The sequence below is a fragment of the Microcebus murinus genome, chromosome 9, assembly GCF_040939455.1.
Source record: "Microcebus murinus isolate Inina chromosome 9, M.murinus_Inina_mat1.0, whole genome shotgun sequence".
Classification (NCBI taxonomy): domain Eukaryota; kingdom Metazoa; phylum Chordata; class Mammalia; order Primates; family Cheirogaleidae; genus Microcebus; species Microcebus murinus.
In genome coordinates this window covers 98,891,527-98,911,112 of record NC_134112.1, presented here as the reverse complement: position 1 = coordinate 98,911,112, position 19,586 = coordinate 98,891,527, and the positions used below count along the sequence as shown (strand labels likewise).

Here is a 19,586-nt window from a genome sequence, read left to right as displayed (position 1 = left end):
TGGTAACAGGTCACAAAAAGTTAAAAGGAATGGTGTTGTCGCTTTCAGCCCCAACATATAATGAGCATAGAAGTTGTCACTTCTTGAGCAATGAGAAAAAGCTGGGCAAACTGAAAATCAATGACTTTTGTGGACCCATCAGAAAACTGAGGTGATGGGGCAAACTGCACAGGAAACCTGGAGAAACACAGGCGAGACCTGCTTACCTGGAGCAGCAGCGGCTGAAGCTATAAGCTGGCGCTGGAGGCTGAGTGCCGACTAGCAAGAGCCGAGACCCTCAGGGAAGGGTCTCTCATCTGTGGGCTTTACCCCAGGAACTCCACTAGCTGCTCCAGGTGAAGGTCCCAGAAAGACCCCCCCCCAGGCAGGGAAAGGTAATCTTTGTGAAACACACCCAGAACTTTCTCCATAACAAAGGTATATATGCTCCAGGGGAAAAGACATCTCCAGGGCATCTCCCAACTGGGGGAATACAAAGAACATTCCTCCACTCCAGCCTCCTCTAAAGGGGAAAAAAATCATCAAAAGTCAGGGTTTCAAGGAAACAGAGTAAGAACTAAGCAGGTAGCAGGGGTCCTCAAACTTTTTAAACAGGAGGCCAACTCACTGTCCCTCAGACCGTTGGAGGGCCAGATTATAGTTTAAAAAAAACTATGAACAAATTCCTATGCACACTGCACATATCTTATTTTGAAGTAAAAAAACAAACAGGCAAAAAACACCCGCATGTGACCCTCGGGCCGGGCCATAGTTTGAGGACTTCTGAGCTAGGGCAAGGAGTAGAAGTGGGGGTTGGGAGGTGGGTGGGGTGAGGGGAAGCTAAACCATTAGAGAAATACTTGTGAAGGTCACAACCCACAAGAGTGAACCTATGTGAAACACAGGCCCACTATTAGTGAACTCTTACCCTCCTTCACATTTTGTCACCACATCTACAGGGTTTCAAATATAATAAAAGTGGGTTACAGCTGAAAGAGCTAGAAGACACAGAGTCTCTCTGGGGAAGAGTACTTAGAAATTCCTTAAGTCCAGAGGGCAGACAAAAACTAGGACACTAGAGCAATCCACAGACAAATCCTAGCCAGATTACCATAAATCCTCATACCAAAGGTCTATTTACCTCAATTCCTATTGTCAGGCTTTCAAAAACAACAAAAAAAGAAAAAGAAAAAAAATTATAACACATATATACCAAAAGGCAAGGAAAAAAACAGTCTGAAAACACAAAGCAATAATCAGACCAGACTCACATATGATACTGTCAACGGAAAAAAAGCCAAACTCTGTAAAATAATTTTAAAGAGATTTACTCTGAGCCAAATTTGAAGACCATGACCCGGAGCAAGTGGACTCGCTGGGTTACCATTTGGTTTTATACATTTCAGGGAGACAGGGGTTATAGGCAAAGCCATAAATCAATACAAGGGAGACAGACAATGGTTTGGCCAGAAAAGGTGAGCCATCTTGAAGGGGGGTGGGGCTTACAGGTTATAGGTGGGTTTAAAAATCCTTTGACTTGTAACTGGTTAAAGACATGAAGCTTTGTCTACAAGCTTGGAATGTTTCAACGTAAGGAACTGTTATCAGAGATAAGCCACCAGACAGATTTGTTGTGTAAACTGAGGACCTGCAGGTTTGTCTTGAATATCCTTAGGCCTTGTTAATGGGTTACAAAGGATGTCCCCAAGAAGGGAGGGGGGCATTATAAGGTATGTCTGACCTCTCTCCTCCTGGCAGGCAATTTAGTTTTAGGATATTCCTTTGGCCACAAGGGGGTCCATTTAGTCAGCCAGTGGGGGGGAGGGGGGGAGCCTTAAAGTTTTATTTTAGTTCTCAACACAGATGTTGGGATTATCAAATAGGGAATTTTAAATATCCATAATTAATATGTTAAGAGTTCTAGAGGAAAAAGTATACAACATGCAAGAAGAGATGGATATTGTGAGCAGAGAGATAGAAACCCTAAGAAAGAATCAAAAGGAAATGCTAGAAATCAACAATGAAGAAAGCACTCTACAGGCTCATGAGTAGGCTCGATGGCACCAAAGAAAGAAATCAGCTTACAGGTAGGTCAACAGAAACTGCCCAAACAAAAAATGAAAAAGAATAAAAAAAAAAAAAACACCAAAAAAACACCAGAACATCTAAGAACTTTGGGACAATTTCAGAAAGTATAACATACATATTACTGGCACATCAGAAGGAAAACAAAAAGGCAGAAGAAATATTTGAAATTAAATGGGCAAGAACTTTCCATAACACCAGACACCAAACCACAGATCCAGGACACTGACACCAAGCAGGACAAATACCAAAAAACCTTCACCTAGGCATATCATATTTAGAAAATCAAAAGCAAATATAAAATCTTGAAAGAAGCCCTGGGAGGGGTACTTTATCTATAGAGGAAAAAGAGAAACCAGACCTGCCCTGTAAAAAATGTTAAAAGAAATTCTTTAGGCAGAAGGAAAATGATATAGGTCAGAAACTTGGAGCTACATAAAGAAGTTCATCAGAGGCTGGGCGTGGTAGCTCACGCCTATAATCCTAGCACTCAGAGAGGCTGAGGCGGGCAGATCACTCAAGGTCAGGAGTTCGAAACCAGGCTGAGCAAGAGCAAGACCCCCGTCTCTACTAAAAATAGAAAGAAATTAATTAGACAGCTAAAAATAGGATTTTCTAACTCAAATTATAGAAGTTTTTAAAAATACTTGTTTATATTCAAAATACAGGTAAACAGTACATTTATCAATACTGAAATTATTAATATAGGCCGGGCACAGTGGCTCACGTCTGTAATCCTAGCACTCTGGGAGGCCAAGGCAGGAGGACTGCTTGGGCTCAGGAGTTCAAGACCAGCCTAAGAGGAGACCACGTCTCTACTAAAAATAAAAAAATTAGTAGGGTGTCAGGGAATATGCCTGTAGTCCCAGCTACTCAGGAGGCTGAGGCAGGAGGATCACTGAGCCCAGGAGTTGGAGCTTGCAGGGAGCTACAATGATGCTGCTGCACTCTACCTGAGGTGAGAGAGGGAGATTCTGTCTCAAAAACAACAACAAAAAGAAACCCTAGTATAAAGATTTTTTTAAAAAGCAGTTGGAGAATGCCATAGGAGACCTAGAAACCAGTATACACTTTAGACAGTAATCTCATTTCCTCTAAGAAAAAATAGCCTAAAGAAATAATAAATTGGGGGGGGAAAACTTGGGTCTATCCAAAAGCAAACTTGCTGCTACAATAAAGATAAAAGCAAACTATATGGAAACAAGGATGGAGGAGAAATCATTTTCGTCTGAAAACACTTGAAGATTTCTTATAGAAGTTGAGATTTAAGTTTTGGCTTTCAACATGAAAACGTCAAAGGCCAAATACTGACTATTTCAAGGAGAAAGCTCAAATCTTGCGAAACTGCAACACGTATCTGTTTTCAGCTTTCCAAACAGAACAGCAAGTAGAATGGCTGGCTGTGATGATGAATACAGATGAATCACAGGGCAGGACAGGGCTAATGAAGGTGATTAATTACATGAAGACGGGATGAGGCTCTGATGCTGAGGGTAAGGATTAACTTGTTCTGCATGCAAATGGAAGTTCACTAGTGTTTTTGAGCAAATAAATCTTAGGAAGAAAATCCTAGCAGCTGTGTGTAAATGGTTTGCGACAGAGGGGAAAAAATCTGGAATCAGAGAGTACAGTTAGAAAAACTCCAATAAGAGGCTACTGTGCTTCGATCTAAGGCTATGAAAGTGAGTGGAAGGAGGATCGGCAGCAGAAATGTCTGTACTCATCAACTTGACAGGACATGGGCCCTCTAAGGGAAAAAGGGACAATAAAAACAATACCCAGCTTTCAAGTCTGAATGATAGGGAGCACAGGTTTGGGAGGATTAACAGAAGATGAATTTTGCTCTGCACATGTTGCATCTGAAAGAACACTGATATGGAGATGCGCAGGAGCTTCAAATTCAAATAGAGGCCTCAGAGAGAAGTTTAAAATAAACATCAAAATGATAGTTTAAGTTACATGGACGTAACAGCAAAGGAGGGCTTAAGTAATGAGGGTAGCACGATGGGTTAGGGAGCGAGCGCTGAAGCGCTGGGGACGCGCACACTTAAGTACTGTTAAGCAGAAAAGCCCGTGAAGGACCTGAGGACCACAAAGTGGGAGAACTCAAGAGTGTGTACTAACAAGCACCATGAGGTATCACAAAGGTTTAGAAAGGTCAAGACACGTGAGAGCTAAGGTGGAGCCCTCAGATTTAGCAATTAATAAGGTATGAAGGTCTTTAAGAAAGCAGTTTTTAAAATGTGAAGAAGAGTTTGTCAGTTCCTCAAAATGTTAAACAGAATTGCCATTTGATCCAGTCATTGTATTCCTGGATGTAGTATATACTCAAAAGAATTCAAATGGACTCAAACAGACCCCTGTAAACACATGTTCATAGCGTTACCACAGTAGCCAAAAGGTGGAAACAACCCACTGTCCATTAAGGGATAACTGGATAAGGAAATTGTGATATATGCATACAATAGAATATTATTCAGCCATAAGAATAAAGTATGATACTTCCTACAACATGGATGAAACTTGAAAACATTATGTGAAATCAATCAGACACAAAAGGATAAATACTATACAATTCCACTCACGTGAAGTATCTATTATAGAATAGGCAAATTCATACAAACAGAAAGGGGTTGGGGGGGAGGAAGAAATAGAGAGTTATTGATTAATGATTAGAGTTTCTGATTGGGGTGATGAAAAGTTTTGGTGATGGTGATACAACATTGTGAATGTACCTAATGCCATTAAACTATACACTTAAAAATGGTTAAAATAAGCTTCATGTTATATATATTTTACCACGGGAAAAAAAAAAAAGACACACAGACAGAACTCCTTAGGAGGAACAGCACAGAAAGTGTCAGAAGTGAGGTGTGGACTACTGTTCAATGACATTTGATTTGAAAAGTTCCACTGATATATATTGAAGGTAGAAGACGTTTTTCTATTTCCTATTTTTCTTAAGACAGTAGATCTCAAAATACAGTATTTCTGGGGAAAAGATCAGTTTTTTTTTTAAAAAAGATCTTGAGTGCTTCCTCCCTACGCTAGTTCCCCAGTGGTGGGAGGCCGCCACTTGTGGGATCCTCAGGGGCTGGGGCGCTTGGCAGTCGGGCAACACCTCTTCTCTAGCCCAGCGACTTTTGCCCAGCATGCTGGCCTCCGCCCTTGGAGGTAGGGACAAGCAAGAAAAGCCACTTTCCTTGTGCGACTGGTGTGAATCTGTGGGGCCTTGGCACTGTACAATAATTGACAGCCCACTGATTCGGCCGCCAGACTGGCTTAGGTCATCTAATAAGATCATAACTCTAGGGCCTGCTCTCCATATCTGGTAAGCTGCCAACAGCGGAGTCTGTACCGTGTTTCCCTGAAAATAAGACAGGTCTTATATTTATTTTTTTCTCAAGAAGGGCTTACTTTCAGGGGATATGTGATTATTTTTTTAAGTACGATACAACAATCTACATTTATTCGAATATAGTTAGGTCTGGAACATCATCATAACTCTCCAAACCCCGAATTCCATCCTGAATTTCTTGCGACTCTATTTCCTTTAGAACCATTGGCCCCAATCTCTCATGTTGAGCAACAGAGCTCTCATGGGGCAGATAAGAAGGGCTGCTCGTCTTCTTTACCACTCTGGGATGAAATGCATGGGATGTGCAGATGTGCTGCGTAGCCATGCCCATCACTAGGTCTTATTTTGGGGGCAGGGCTTATATTGCACAAATGCTTAGAAATCCTGCTACAGCTTATTTTATGGGTAGGTCTTATTTTCAGGGAAACACGGTATGCAGGGAAGGAAAAGAGACCTTAGGAATTCTACCAATTGACCCCTCCCATCAGGAGCAGCCTCCCAAGCTGGTGAAAGAGCCCTGAATAACATATTAGCAGCTCCCCTAGGGGCAGGTCAAGCAACCACAGAAGCACACACACACAGGTTTGCAGGCATCAGCTGAGACCTGTCTTGCCCTTACCCCCACTTTAAGGGAGAATAGGGTCCAAGTAACCCTTGGGAGTGACAAGACCCTTCCTAAAGATCGGGGCATTCGTATTCCTCATCCGGGAGACTAGAGAATAATACAGAGGCATCAGATTACCTTGATAACTGGCTTCTCTATGCCATCTACAACCAACAACAAAGAGGGTAACCGGATAACTTAACACAGTGCCCTCCATCTCAAGCTATTAGAGGGCAGTGGAGTCATACACATGAGTGCAATCCACTTCCTGAGACCTTAAGGTGGTGAACCAAACTCAATAATCTCCATGGCAAGAGGTAAAGACAACAGGTCAGAGGTAACTCAATTTACTAAAATACCTCTAAGGCAATACAAGACCAGTGAACCTCTTTCACCACTCTCAAGGAATGAACGTCCCTGCCGGGCGCAGTGGCTCATGCCTGTAATCCTAGCACTCTGGGTGGCCGAGGCGGGCAGATTGCTCAAGGTCAGGAGTTCGAAACCAGCCTGAGCAAGAGTGAGACCCTGTCTCTACTATAAATGGAAAGAAATTAATTGGCCAACTAATACATATAGGAAAAATTAACAGGGCATGGTGGCAATAAAAGAAAACTACAGACCAATATCCCTCATGAATATAGGTGTAAAAATCCTAAAAAAAACTTAGCAAATAAAAGCCAATAGCACATCAAAAAAATAATTCATCATGACCAGGTGGGCTTTATCCCAGAGATGCAAGGCTGGTTCAACATACACAAATCTATAAATGCAATTCACCACATAAAAATAAAAGAACAAAGACCATATGATTCTCTCAATAGATGCAGAAAAAGCATTTGACAAAATCCAGCACACTTTTATGATAAAAACTCTTTAACAAAATAGGAATAGATGGGACATTCCTTAAAATTATTAAGGCCATATATGATAAACCCACAGCCAATATCATACTGAATGGGGAAAAATTAAAAGCATTCCCACTTAGAACAGGAACCAGACAAGGCTGCCCACTATCTCCACTTCTATTCAACATAGTGCTGGAAGTCCTTGCCAGAGCAATTAGACAACAAAGGGGAATTAAGGGTGTCTGAATGGGGGCAGAACAGGTCAAACTCTCACTCTTTGCTGACAATATGATATTATGTCTAGAAAATTCCAAGGATTCAATCAAGAGACTCCTGGAATTGATAAATGAATTCAGTATAGTCTTAGGATACAAAATCAATGCACACAAATCAGTGGCATTCATATATGCCAATAACAGTCAAGCCAAAAATCAAATCAAAGACACAACACCTTTACAATAACATCAAAGAAAATTAAATATTTAGTAATGTATTTAATAAAGAAAGTAAGAGACATATATAGGGAGAACTACGAAACACTGAGAAAAGAAATTGTAGAAGATGCAAACAGATGGAAATCCCTACCATGCTTATGGACTGGCAGAATCAATATTGTTAAAATGTCCATACTACCTAAAGTGATCTACAGAATTAAAGCAATCTCTATCAAAATGCTGCCATCATTCTTTACAGATTTAGAAAAAAATCATTCTATGTTTCATCTGGAATCAGAGAAGACCTTGCATAGCCAAAGAAATCTTAAGCAAAAAGAACAAACTGGGAGGCATCAGTCTGCCAGACTTCAAACTTTACCAGTCTATAGTAACCAAAAAAGCATGGTATTGGCACAAGAACAGAGATATAGATCTTTGGAATAGGACGGAGATCCCAGATATAAAACCATCCTCATATTGTCATCTAATCCTCCACAAAGCAGACAAAAATATACATTGGGGAAAAGAATCTCCATTCAATAAGTGGAGCTGGGAAAACTGAATATCCACATGCAGAAGACTGAACCTGGATCCCTACCTGTCAGCTCTCACAAAAATCAACTCACAATGTGATGGATAAGAGACTTAGAGCTAAGGCATGAAACCTTAAGAATTCTGGAAGAAAATGTTGAGAACATTCTTTTAGACATTGGCCTAGGCAAAGAATTTATGAAGACTACCCCCAAAGCAATTACAGCAGCAACAAAAATAAACAAATGGTACCTGATCAAATTAAAAAGCTCCTGTACAGCCAAGGAATTAGAGCAAATAGACAACCTCCAGAATGGGACACAATACTTGCTTTCTACACATTCCAAAAAGGGCTGATAATAAAAATCTATACAGAACTTAAGAAAATCAACAACAACAAAAAAAAAATCAAACAACCCCATCAATAAATGGGCAAAAGACATGAATAGAAACTTTTCAAAAAAAGACACATTCCAGCAAACATATAAAGAAGTGCTCAACATCTGTAATCATTAGGGAAATGAAAAGCAAAACTACAGTGAGATATCACCTAGTGAGAACAGCCTTTTATCAAAAACTCCCAAAACAACAAATGCTGGCATGGATGTGGAGAGACTGGAACACTCTTACACTGCTGGTGGGACTGCACATTAGTACAACCCCTGCAGAAAATAATCTAGAGATACTTCAAAGAGCTAAAAATAGAAATATAATTTGATCCAGCAATCCCATTACTAGGCATCTATCCAAAGGAAAAAAAGACCTTCTATAATAAAGACATCTGCACTCAAATGTTTATAGCAGCACAATTTACAATTGCAAATATATGGAAACAACCCAACTGCCCATGGATACATGAGTGGATTAATAAAATGCGGTATATGTATACCATGGAATACCACTGGACTACACAAAACAATGGTGAACCTCTTATATTACCCTGGACAGAGATTGAGCCCATCCTTCAAAGTGAGTTATCACAAGGATGGAAAAAATGCGCCACATGTACTTGCCATCAAATTCGTACTAACTGATCAACACTCAGGTATTCACATGGTAGTAATACTCATTGGGTGCCGGTCAGGTGGGGGAGGGTTAAACACACAACTAATGGAATTGGAGCACACTGTATGGGAGAAGGACATGCGTGTAGCCCTGGCTTGGGCAAGGCAAACGCATTACATGTAACCAAAATGTTTGTACCCCCATAACATCCTGAATTAAAAAAAAAAAAAAATCCGAACAGCCCAGCCTAAACCTGATTGGAGGGAGGAGAGTAACAACAGAATATCTTGATGGGTGCAGGGTAGTGGTATGAAAAACATATTCAAAATGATAACGCCATTTTATATTTGGAAAACCAACCAACCAACCAACCAATTGTTTTCACAAGGCAAAGAAAAAGGAATGCCAGACCAAACTTTCTCTGATGGTAAAAATAAGCAAAGCCAGTCCATCATAAATATTCCTCAAAGGGTGACGTCTACCAGAATTAAAGGGCGGGAGTCTTGGCATTTTTTATATTTATCCAAACAGCATGGGTTTCCAAAATATGGGAAATCACACAAGACAAATGACCCAATTTCTTCAACAAACGTATTGAAAAAAAAAGAAAGAAACTTAAGAGGCATATCAACCAAATACCATGTGTGGATCTGGCCAAAACCCTGACCAGCACAAAACAATAGTAAAAAAAAAAAAAAAAAAAAAAAAATGGAGAGAACACCAAATACTGCGGAAACTAAGGCTTCAGTACCCGGGTTCGTTATCCTATTCTCTCTGGGATCCCGTTTCTAAAATGCCCGAAAACGAGGCCTGGGGCGGGCCCAGCCCTCCCTGCGCTCAGCCAGGGCTGTCGCGTGTCCCGCGCTCGCAGGGAGGACACACGCGGGACCCGGGGAGGAGCTCCGGGGGACAGGCACCGCCTCCGCGGGAGACAGCCCTGGCCTGAAGGAACGTGCTCAGGCCTCCGTCGCTGGCGGGTCCGGCCGGTCCCGGCGCTGCACCTGCCCGCAGGCCCCGGAGCCGGCCGGCCGCTGGCCGCGGGCGCTTCCCCGCCCCCGCCCCGAGGCCGCGCGCGCCGCAGCCCAGCCGCTCGCCCCTGAGGCGCGGCGGGGACGGACGGAGACCGCGCGGGGCCAGGCGCCGCCGCCCGGCCGGCTACTCACCGCGACGCCCGCAGCCCAGGAGCGCGGCCTTCCGGGACTCGCGCGGTGGCATCGTCCCTCCCGCCACAGCCCCAGTCCGAGCCGCAGGAACCGCGGCGGGCGGAGCTGCCGGGGGAACCGCCGCCCGGGCGGGCGAGCAGCCCGGCGTGGCGCACACACGGGGCGGGATGGCGGCCGCGGGCTCGCCCAGGCCCAGGGGCCTCGCCCAGTCCCCGCGCCGCAGCCTCTGCCGAGCGCCGCGCCACCGCCGGCGCCACGTTACGGGCGGCCCGCCCCGCCGCGGCTGACGTCACCCGGCCGGCCTCGCGCCGCCGCCGAGCGCTTGCGCGGCCCGGGCCTGGAGGTCTGCGACGGCTGCCTGCGGCTTGCTCCCTCAGGAAAGGACCCGGTTAAAGACAGATACCCTGCGTGTGGCCCCGCCGCTCGGGAGGCTGAGGCGGGGCGTCGCTTGAGCCCAGGAGCTCCGTGCCGTGGTGCACGGTGCCCGCGGGGTGTCGCACCTAAGTCGAGCGTCTGTGTGGTGGCCCCGCTCGGGGGCCTAGGCAGGGCTGGCCCGGGCCAGCCGGAAACGAAGCCGGCAAAACGCGGGTGACGATCAGCAGTGGGACCGGGCCGGTGGGCGCCCTGCACTCACTCCAGCCTGGGCAGCCCAGGGAGACCCCTGTCTCTTCACAGAAAAGACAAGTGTCCTTGAATACATGAAAAGATGTTCAGCATCACTTACGATAAATGAAGTGTAGATTAAAATGTAAAGAGACAAGCTGTGAAAAAAGACTCATCTTGGTAAGAGTGCAAAAGTATACAACTGCCATAGAGGGGAATTTGGCAATTTCTGACAAAAATGGTACAGGCATTCAAATGTGGCCCAGTCATGCCAGATTATGTGGATGAATATCTTAATACTTAACCTTATTTGCATTCTGAAATAAATCCCATCTGGTCAAGAATTAAAAAAAAAATGTTTTAAGAACTCACTGCTTCACAGTGAAAGTCTGATAGGGATATTGCACGCGAGTAGGGAGGGAGGAAATTCTGCATCCCTCATAAATTAAAGGGCAGAGAGAGGGGAAAGAAAAGAGCCACACCTGACCCCAAGCAATGACCTCCTTGAGCTGAATGAAACATGCCACCCAGCCCATCTCCTGGATTAGTAGGCCCTGCCAAATACCTAATGAGGTTGTCCTGGTGTAGGGGGTGCCACGTTGTGCCACCCAGGTTTCCCCCTAAGGAGTGAGGACTCATTTCCCTAGTTGTTGGGTGTGCAAGCAGCTGATGGCCCCCAGCTGAGTCCTGTGGCATTGCCCTCTGCCAAAGAGAACTGCTGCTCCGTGCTCAGTCGAATTTCTTTGACCCCTTCTACCGTGATGGGGGCAACGATTCATTCCTCTTGACTGTGATCAACAGGTGTTTCAGGTATGGGTTTCTCTTGCAAAGGCAGTACAGAGAGTACACGTGTATCTTCACCCCAGTTCCCCCAATGGTTGCAGCTCACGTAAGATATATGTAGTATAACACCAAATCTGCCCCACTGGGGTTCAAGCCTACTGGGAACCCCTTAGAAACTGTCCTTTTCTAAGGGGTTAGAGGAAACTAGTGGTGGTGAGGTAACTAGAGTGAAATCTACTAGGTATATTTAAAAGTGTAACAAATTTAAATATATAAATATTGCCAGAAATTACATCCTTCCAACTACCTAAATTCATAACGAAAAATTTTAAATATCAACTTAAACAAGTATAAAGGGGTACAAAGCCTTTGGGGGTTTGTTTGTTAATTTCATGAAGGGATTAATGCAATGAGTGAGTTCTTGCTCTCTCATGACTGGATTAGTTACCTCGAGAACCAGCTGTTAATAAGCAAGACCGTCCCTTTAGCTCAAACCCAAGCAAAAGAGTTTGAAGACAAGTTCTCTAAGGACTTGCTGCTTAGATGGTGGTCCCGCAACTAGCAACATCAACATCCTCTGGGAACTTGCTAGAAAAGCTCATCTTATGCTCCACCCCAGACCTACTTAATTAAAATCTGCATTTTACCAAGATCTCCAGGTGATTTATATACAAATTAAAGTTTGAAATCATGCTCTAGGGTACAATCGTAACCTGTGAGTTTGTATTGCTTCAACTTCTCCCACCTTTGATAGTGTCAGATATTTAAATATTTGCCAATCTGATGAGTATGGAGCAAACCTGTTTATAGCTGTTATTTTATGTATTAGTCCATCAAACAAATGTACAAGATTACTTAACTATTATTCTAGTAATTGCCAATCAATTTTTAGTGACTTTCTAGAAGCAGGCAAGGTGTAAATAATATATGGACCAAGAATATAATCACAATGTGACACTTGTTTTGTGTTGCCAAGTCGACCTTATAAAGGCTCAATCAAGTTATTCTAGCTGTCTGTAACACATTAGTACCATTTTTCCCCATGTATTTCTAGTAATCTATTTTTATTAAATATTTTGCTGAATAGATAAGTATAAAGAGATACTTCTAAAAAAAAGGTCCTTTTTAATTTACATTGTATCTATTAATTTCAAAGAACAGGAGTTTCATGAAGGGAGGGATGTTTGCCTACTCCGTTCTTTGATGCATCCCAGCACCTAGAAGAACACCTGGCCAACTCAATTGTTGATTGCATAAGCTTAATACATTAGTCAAATGGTTTCCTGCTGCAGAAAACAAGTTTGTCTTTTCTCCAATATAGACTATTTTTTGTTATGCTATCAAAAGTCTCCTTCACTCCTTTTTTGCCCCTTTCAATGTGTTCCTTCCCTCAATTTCTCTCTTTATTGTCTTTGTGAATTGAATCTCTATCATCTTCCTAGCCACTGTCACCAGGATGAACCCAACAGAGATTCCTCTAACCCCAAAGATGTCCAAAGAAATACTTCTGACATCTGGGTATGTGTTCACCCAGGACAGATAAGGCGCCCAGCTGCTGCTTCCCTGACTGCAGGCAGAGTTACCATGAGTCAGTCGGTCAGAATGTAGATTAACACGGTGTAAGAAGCATCAGGAAAGCTGTCTGCCAGAGCCACGGGAAGGGACAGACATGAAAAAGGCAAAATCAGAAGCAGGGAAGAGTGAGTGTCTCCAGTGACACAAAGGCTGACAGAAACAAACAGGTAAGCTGGCCTAGAGGGCTGAACCAGACACTCAAGCAAGCAGACTGGGCATCAGAAGTTCAGGAACGCAGCCAAGCAAGGTGTTGGTACCAGGATCTATACTGGCAGCAGGAAAGGAGCTTAAGTCAGTATGCACCAAGCATGGCTCTCTGTGCATGTCTTACTGAAAGGGCCACCTTGTGGGGTAGAAATTGAGTAGAAAGGCTCCAAGGGCAGAGCAGCGCCTGTAGTTCTACCAGGACCAAGTGACTTTGGCAAATAATTGCAAACAATATACGTTACCTTAATGAGTGGTATGATAGTTTTAACTGATCAACAGCTTACATCTCTAATGTTCAAGGTCTTGTCACCTCAGAAATTCAGTGGTAGATGAGTAACAAAGTATTAAGAATTATCATTAAAGAGGAGAAAAGGCACTCATGTTGTATGTAGACCACTCTGGTTGTATTTCATATGCATTTCACATAATTCCATGATATTCCAAACTTGTACTCCAATGCCACTGTGTTGAAGGACTTCATTAACCCTCTCTTCATGAAAATGATTTGTTTTCCCTTCATCTGCTATCCACAGATACCTCCAACTCTGGGAAGACAGTATCCAAATACCACTGAAATGACTTGCAACCCAATCGCTTCCTTAATTCAACACGCTCGCTAATGTTTCCATAGGTAGAGAATTTTAGACTAGGTCTTCGAAGAAAAAACTGATCCTAAAAGAAAATAGTTAAAATTCATTAAACCAAATAAATCTTTGGTAATAAAATCACATGATATCTAACATGTGAACTAAAAATCCTCCCGATTTCCCCTGCACAGGGAACAAGGGCAGAGACACACCATGGGGCCTCAGATTTACTGACCCAGCACATGGCACCTACAGGATGTGCCGCTGCACCATGCCTAGTGGCATAGCGGGGTCTAAGAGGACTGGGTCCTGCTTTTCAGGAGCCAAAGAATCACAGCCACCTATTGTAACGCCTCTTGCTCCTACTTTCTCAGCAGTACTCCAGGAAGCCCTCACTCCCTGGACCCAATCGATACTTCCATCTTTTCAGAAATGGGGGATGTATTGGAGGGAATGGACTTGACAGGGAGGCAGCCGGGGTTCCAAGTCCAGCTCTGCTGTTAATTATCTGTGTGACCTTGGGCGAGTTAGCTGAGCCATCCCCTCTTAAGGTTGTTGGGAGGACCGAACACTTTAATATGTACTTGCAAAGGCCCTGGGAGAGGAAGGCTGGCACAGAGTGTCATGTCTGTGTGGGTCATTGTTATCACCACCCCTGGTTGGTTTCTTGTGTGCTCTGACTTAAGGAAGCACCAAGAATTAATGTCCAGTGGACTCTGTTGGCCCCACATTAAAAGAATTATTCTAAGTAGACTGAAGCCTCTTAGAAAGCAGAACCCTCGTACTTCCATCTGTACATTCCCAATGCTGGTACTAGTGTCAAATGAGAGAGAGAGCTTGTTTGTCCAAATTAACACACTATGGACATGCCACATGGGATTCTCCCCCTGTGGGCATCCTTGACTGCTGTAGGTCTTTCCCACCCCTATATGCCCAGGGCAGATTGGTGCAGGGGATGGGCCTGAAGGTGGGGGAGGATGTCCTCATTTTGCAGGAAGCGAAGGCAGGGATAACCTTAGACAACAGTCGCACTGTACAAAGCCCTCTCTTCTCCTGGCCGCTCACTAAATGTCACAATGTGGTATATCATACAAGCTATTGGTTTCACACTTAACATTGCATGCTTTTAAGTTTTTGGCACTATATATTCTATGAAAGTCAGAAAACCACTCAGAGATATCTGTGTTCAATTCAACTATCTAGATCCATGATCAGAGCTCACAGGGAAAAAAATGAACAAACATGACAATAAGCTCAAAATCACTTGTAATAAACACAATTTTGAACAATAAGATATCATGTTTTAGCCTATCAGATTAGTAGAAATATATCAGTTCAGGTATAACCAATGTGGGGCGACAGACACACTCACGGACATTTGAAGGTAGTGCAGATGGCAGCACAGGGAAGCCCAGCTTGGATATTACCCATCAGGATCTAAAATGCACTAACTCATGCCCCAGCAAGTTCATTCCTTGAAATTATTCCAAAGATATATTTGCACAAATGTGCAAAAAGACATGTGTAAAGAATATTCATTTCTGCATTAAGAAATAACAAAAAGCCAGGATGATCAGAATGGTCATCAACAGGGAATATTTACCAATGGGATTGATTTTAGTAGATCCAGTCAAAGAAACTATTTAAAAGGATGAGATATGTTTCTATGTTCTGATTTTGAAAAGTGACTTGAAAATGTGTTTTCAAAATATACTAAACAAGTGAAAAAATTTCAGAACAACATATTTTGCAAATCTGGTTATGTATAAAGAAAAAGGTATATTCTTGTGCACATGGGTGTGTTAACCAGCAACTGCAAAGAGTAATTTAGTGATTACTTCTGAGCAGTGGACCCATGGGCTCAGAACTTACTTTTCACTTCATACTCTTCAGTACTGTATGGCGTTTGAAAATGAGCATGTTTTACATTTTTTAAAATATCAGAAATATAATCACTATACAAAAAGAACATGAAATATAAATGTGCTACTTAATGGAGTGTTGGAAAATCAATGGCAGTAACCCTACATCAAGAAACAGAACATCACCAGTGTCCCAGGAGCCCTCTTTATTCCCTTTCGCGATCACAGCGCTCTTCCTCAGTTTTATTATTTTTATTTATTTAGTTATTTTTGAGTCAGAATCTCACTCTGTTGCCTGGACTAGAGTGCCGTGGCATCAACCTAGCTCACAGCAACCTCAGACTCCTGGGCTCAAGCCATCCTCCTGCCTCAGCCTCCCATGTAGCTGGGACTACAGGCATGTGCCACCGTGCCTGGCTAATTTTTTCTTTGTATCTATATCTTTAGTTGGTCAACTTATTTCTTTCTATTTTTAGTAGAGACAGGGTCTCGCTCTTGTTCAGGCTGGTTTTGAACCCCTGACCTTGAGCAATCCACCCACCTCGGTCTCCCAGAGTGCCAGGATTACAGGCATGAGCCACTGCGCCCGGCCTTCCTCAGTTTTAAATGCCATCCTGATCATGTATTCAGGTATTCGCATCTCTTTCTAGCTTTGGTATGTAATTATGCATGCACACATTATGCAGTTTACTTTTACTCATTTTTAACTTCACAGAAAGAGAATAATACAGTAAATATTCTATTGTGCTTGGCTGCTTTTATTCATCATTACATCTCTAAGATTTATCTGTGCTGTTATACTGCATAATGACGTTTTGTTCAATGATGGACCACATATTGATGGTGGCCCCACAGGATTATAATATACGTGTTTTTACTGTGTCTTTTCTATGTTTAGATATGCAATACTTACCCTTATGTTATGGTTGCCTACAGTTTTCAGTACAGTAACATGCTGATCAGGTTTGCAGCCTAAGAAAAATGGGCTATACCATATAGCCTAGGTGTGTAGTAGGCTATCCCATCTAGGTTTATATTGTGTAAGTGCACTCTGTGATGTTTGCACAATGACAAAATCGCCTGATTGCATTTCTCAGAACCTATCTGTGACATTAAGTGACACATGACTGTATAGCTACAGTTTGCTAGTTTTCGTTGCTGTTTAGGATTATATCAACTAAATCTATCACATTTATCCACTCTACTTTTCTCTTATTTTTTTTTTCTCTCTTTTTCTTTTGAGACAAAGTCTTCCTCTGTTGCCTGGGCTCCAACGTAGTGGCATCATCATAGCTCACAGCAACCTCAAACTCCTGGCCTTAAGTAATCCTCCTGCCTTAGGCTCCAGAATAGCTGGGAATAAAGGCTTGCACCACCGTGCTCAGCTAATTTTATGTTTTTCTGGAGAGACGGGGTCTTGTTCTTGCTCAGCCTGGTCACAAACTTCTGGTCTCAAGCAATCCTCCTGCCTTGGCCTCTCAAAGTGCTAGGATTACAGGCATGAGCCAGCACGCACAATCTATCCACTGCACTCTTGATGAGAGTGTGCAATTGCGTTGAACAGTTGTATAGTTGACCCTTGAACAACACAGGTTTGAAATGCATGGGTCCACTTATATGTGGATTTTTTTCAACCAAAGTTGGATTGTAAACAGTATTCCTGGGATGGAAAACCATGAACATGGAGAGCCGACTTTTCACATACACAGGTTCCACAGGGCTGACTTTAGTATGAGTTTAGTGTGGATTTTGGTGTATGTGGGGTCCTGGAACCAATTTTCGGCAGATACCGAGGGACAACTATATTCAGTTTTGGCTAACACAAACAATGATATTTATCCCCATTCATGTTCGTGTATCCTGGTCCACAAAAGCAAGTATTTCTATAGTATATATACTGAATGGAATTACTTGATCATAGGGTATTCATATCTTTTACTTTAATAGATGTTGCCAAACTGTTTTCAAAAGTGAGTTTGTCAGGAGTTCAAAACCAGCCTGAGTGAGACCCCGTCTCTACTATAAATAGAAAGGAATTAATTGGCCAACTGATATATATATAAAAAAAATTAGCCGGGCATGGTGGCACATGCCTGTAGTCCCAGCTACCCGGGAGGCTGAGGCAGGAGGATCACTCGAGCCCAGGAGTTTGAGGTTGCTGTGAGCTAGGCTGACGCCACGGCACTCACTCTAGCCTGGACAACAAAGTGAGACTCTGTCTCAAAAAAAAAAAAAAAAAAAAAAAAGTGAGTTTGTAATAATTAACACTAGTTAATTATTACACTAGTTAATTATTACACTAGTTAATTAACCATTAGTGGTGTCTGAGAATTCCCATTCCTCGCCAACACTTGGTCTTATCAGACTTTAAAAATTCTACCAATCTAGGTGGCAGTGTAGAAACAGAGGTTTTAATTCACATTTCCCTGATTTCAAAAGAAATTGAACATTATTAATTTAATAATTTGAAAACCTGAATTAAAGAAACATAAGATGAAGAGTAGGACATGTGCTATCACAGAGAGATTCTTACACATTTCTACCCGTTTGTCTAAAATGAGGTCTTATTGGGGTTCCTTGTCCTTATTTGCTTATATGTGGCTTCTGGATAGATATGTACCCTTTTAAATTTTGGCAAGGAGCTTACCTTTGGAGAAATGCACAAATGGAGGGGCATAGCTTTGACATAGAAATCTGCATTGATAGAAAAGAGGTAGTGGAGGTTCTCATATGGTCCCCAAACCAGCAGCATCCACATCCCATGGGAAATCGGTAATGGAGGGGGGAAAATCTAAAGAGTTGCATGTAGGGGAGGGACAGAGAGAGGCTATTTACTTCTGGGGTTTGGCAGTTCCTTGGGTGGGGCAGGGAATAGATCTAGGCAAAAAAAAAAAAAAAAAGACTTCTCATGTTGGTTGATTGCTTTTGAGAGTAATTTGAGTTTCCCTAGAGATGAAAATAAAAATAATGAAATGCAAGAATAGAAGCTTAGAATTAACTAATTGAGAATAGGTTTGGGGATGGGTTAATGAGAAGTTGGAGAAAGGACCATTAATTTAAGAGAAACAGGGAAAAAACCAAAAGTTGGATCTGGACAGGGAGCAGAAGTCTTCTCCAGAGCAAGCCCGCTCACATCTTCCCAAATCAGAGACGTGTTCTCACCTTGTACTCATCCAGCCAAACGTGCACCAGTCGTAGATAGTTACGTTGCACGGCTTTCAAGATTTCACGGTATTTGAGGTTTTGCTTACTGATATGTCCTACTCGAGAGCAGGGCATTATAAAGAGCTGGCCGCCGCACATCCAGATCTAGGCATGAGAGGAACAAGACACATGCTATCAATGTATGTTTGATAGTAATAGGCAACTGCTGCGTTTTGTAGACATCATGATAGCTAAGCTAATATTTATTAAGCTTCTTATTTCATTTAACCCTCACAGCAGCCTTATAATGCAGATACTGTGATTATCCCCATTTTTCAGATGACAAAACTAACACATAGATTGATTAAGAAGTTTTCCCAATGACGGAAGTTAAGTGGCAGAGTGCAGGGTTCAAATTTAGGAAATCTGACCCAATAGCTGGCACTCTGAATATTCAGTGATTCTGCCTCTCTCATCACTAAGTGCGGGTATTGCTGGATGTGGGCAAGGAACAAGACAAATGCTAATTGTGATGGAATTCAATTATTCGCCCATTCTTTTTGCACTTAAAACACTTCATAGCACTTACTTCTTTTTCGTCCACTACTAAGGGTCATTTTTGTTTTGTTTTCTGTTTTTGAGACAGAGCCTCACTCTATTGCCCAGGCTGGAGTGCAGTGGTGTGATCATAGCTCACTGTAGCTCCCAACTCCTGAGCTCAAGTGATCCGCCCAGCTCAGCCTCCAAGTAGCTGGGACTACAAGAGGCGCGTGCTGCCACACCTGGCTAATTTTTCTATTTCTTTTTTAGAGAGAGGGTCT

The 19,586-nt window shown here is 42.7% G+C and overlaps 2 protein-coding genes across 6 annotated transcripts in view; both read right to left on the bottom strand.

Moving 5' to 3' along the window:
* Positions 1-10,417, bottom strand: part of GALNT11 (polypeptide N-acetylgalactosaminyltransferase 11) — a 50,554-nt gene extending 40,137 nt beyond the window's left edge. For 4 of the 5 annotated variants that reach the window (XM_012786228.3, XM_076006747.1, XM_076006748.1 and 1 more), the window contains exon 1: positions 10,005-10,417. The gene's annotated coding sequence lies outside the window, so the exon portion shown is untranslated. Of the gene's footprint in view, positions 1-9,592; positions 9,742-10,004 lie in introns of those variants that run through there. The other variant, XM_012786230.3, reaches the window with a different exon arrangement.
* A 3,271-nt stretch (positions 10,418-13,688) lies between these two features.
* GALNTL5 (polypeptide N-acetylgalactosaminyltransferase like 5) overlaps positions 13,689-19,586 on the bottom strand; it is a 29,327-nt gene continuing 23,429 nt past the window's right edge. The window contains exons 8-9 of the mRNA XM_076006234.1: positions 18,784-18,930; positions 13,689-13,844 (exon numbers count right to left, since the gene is read on the bottom strand). Coding sequence (XP_075862349.1) covers positions 13,689-13,844; positions 18,784-18,930 — 303 coding nt within the window. The remainder of the gene's footprint in view (positions 13,845-18,783; positions 18,931-19,586) is intronic.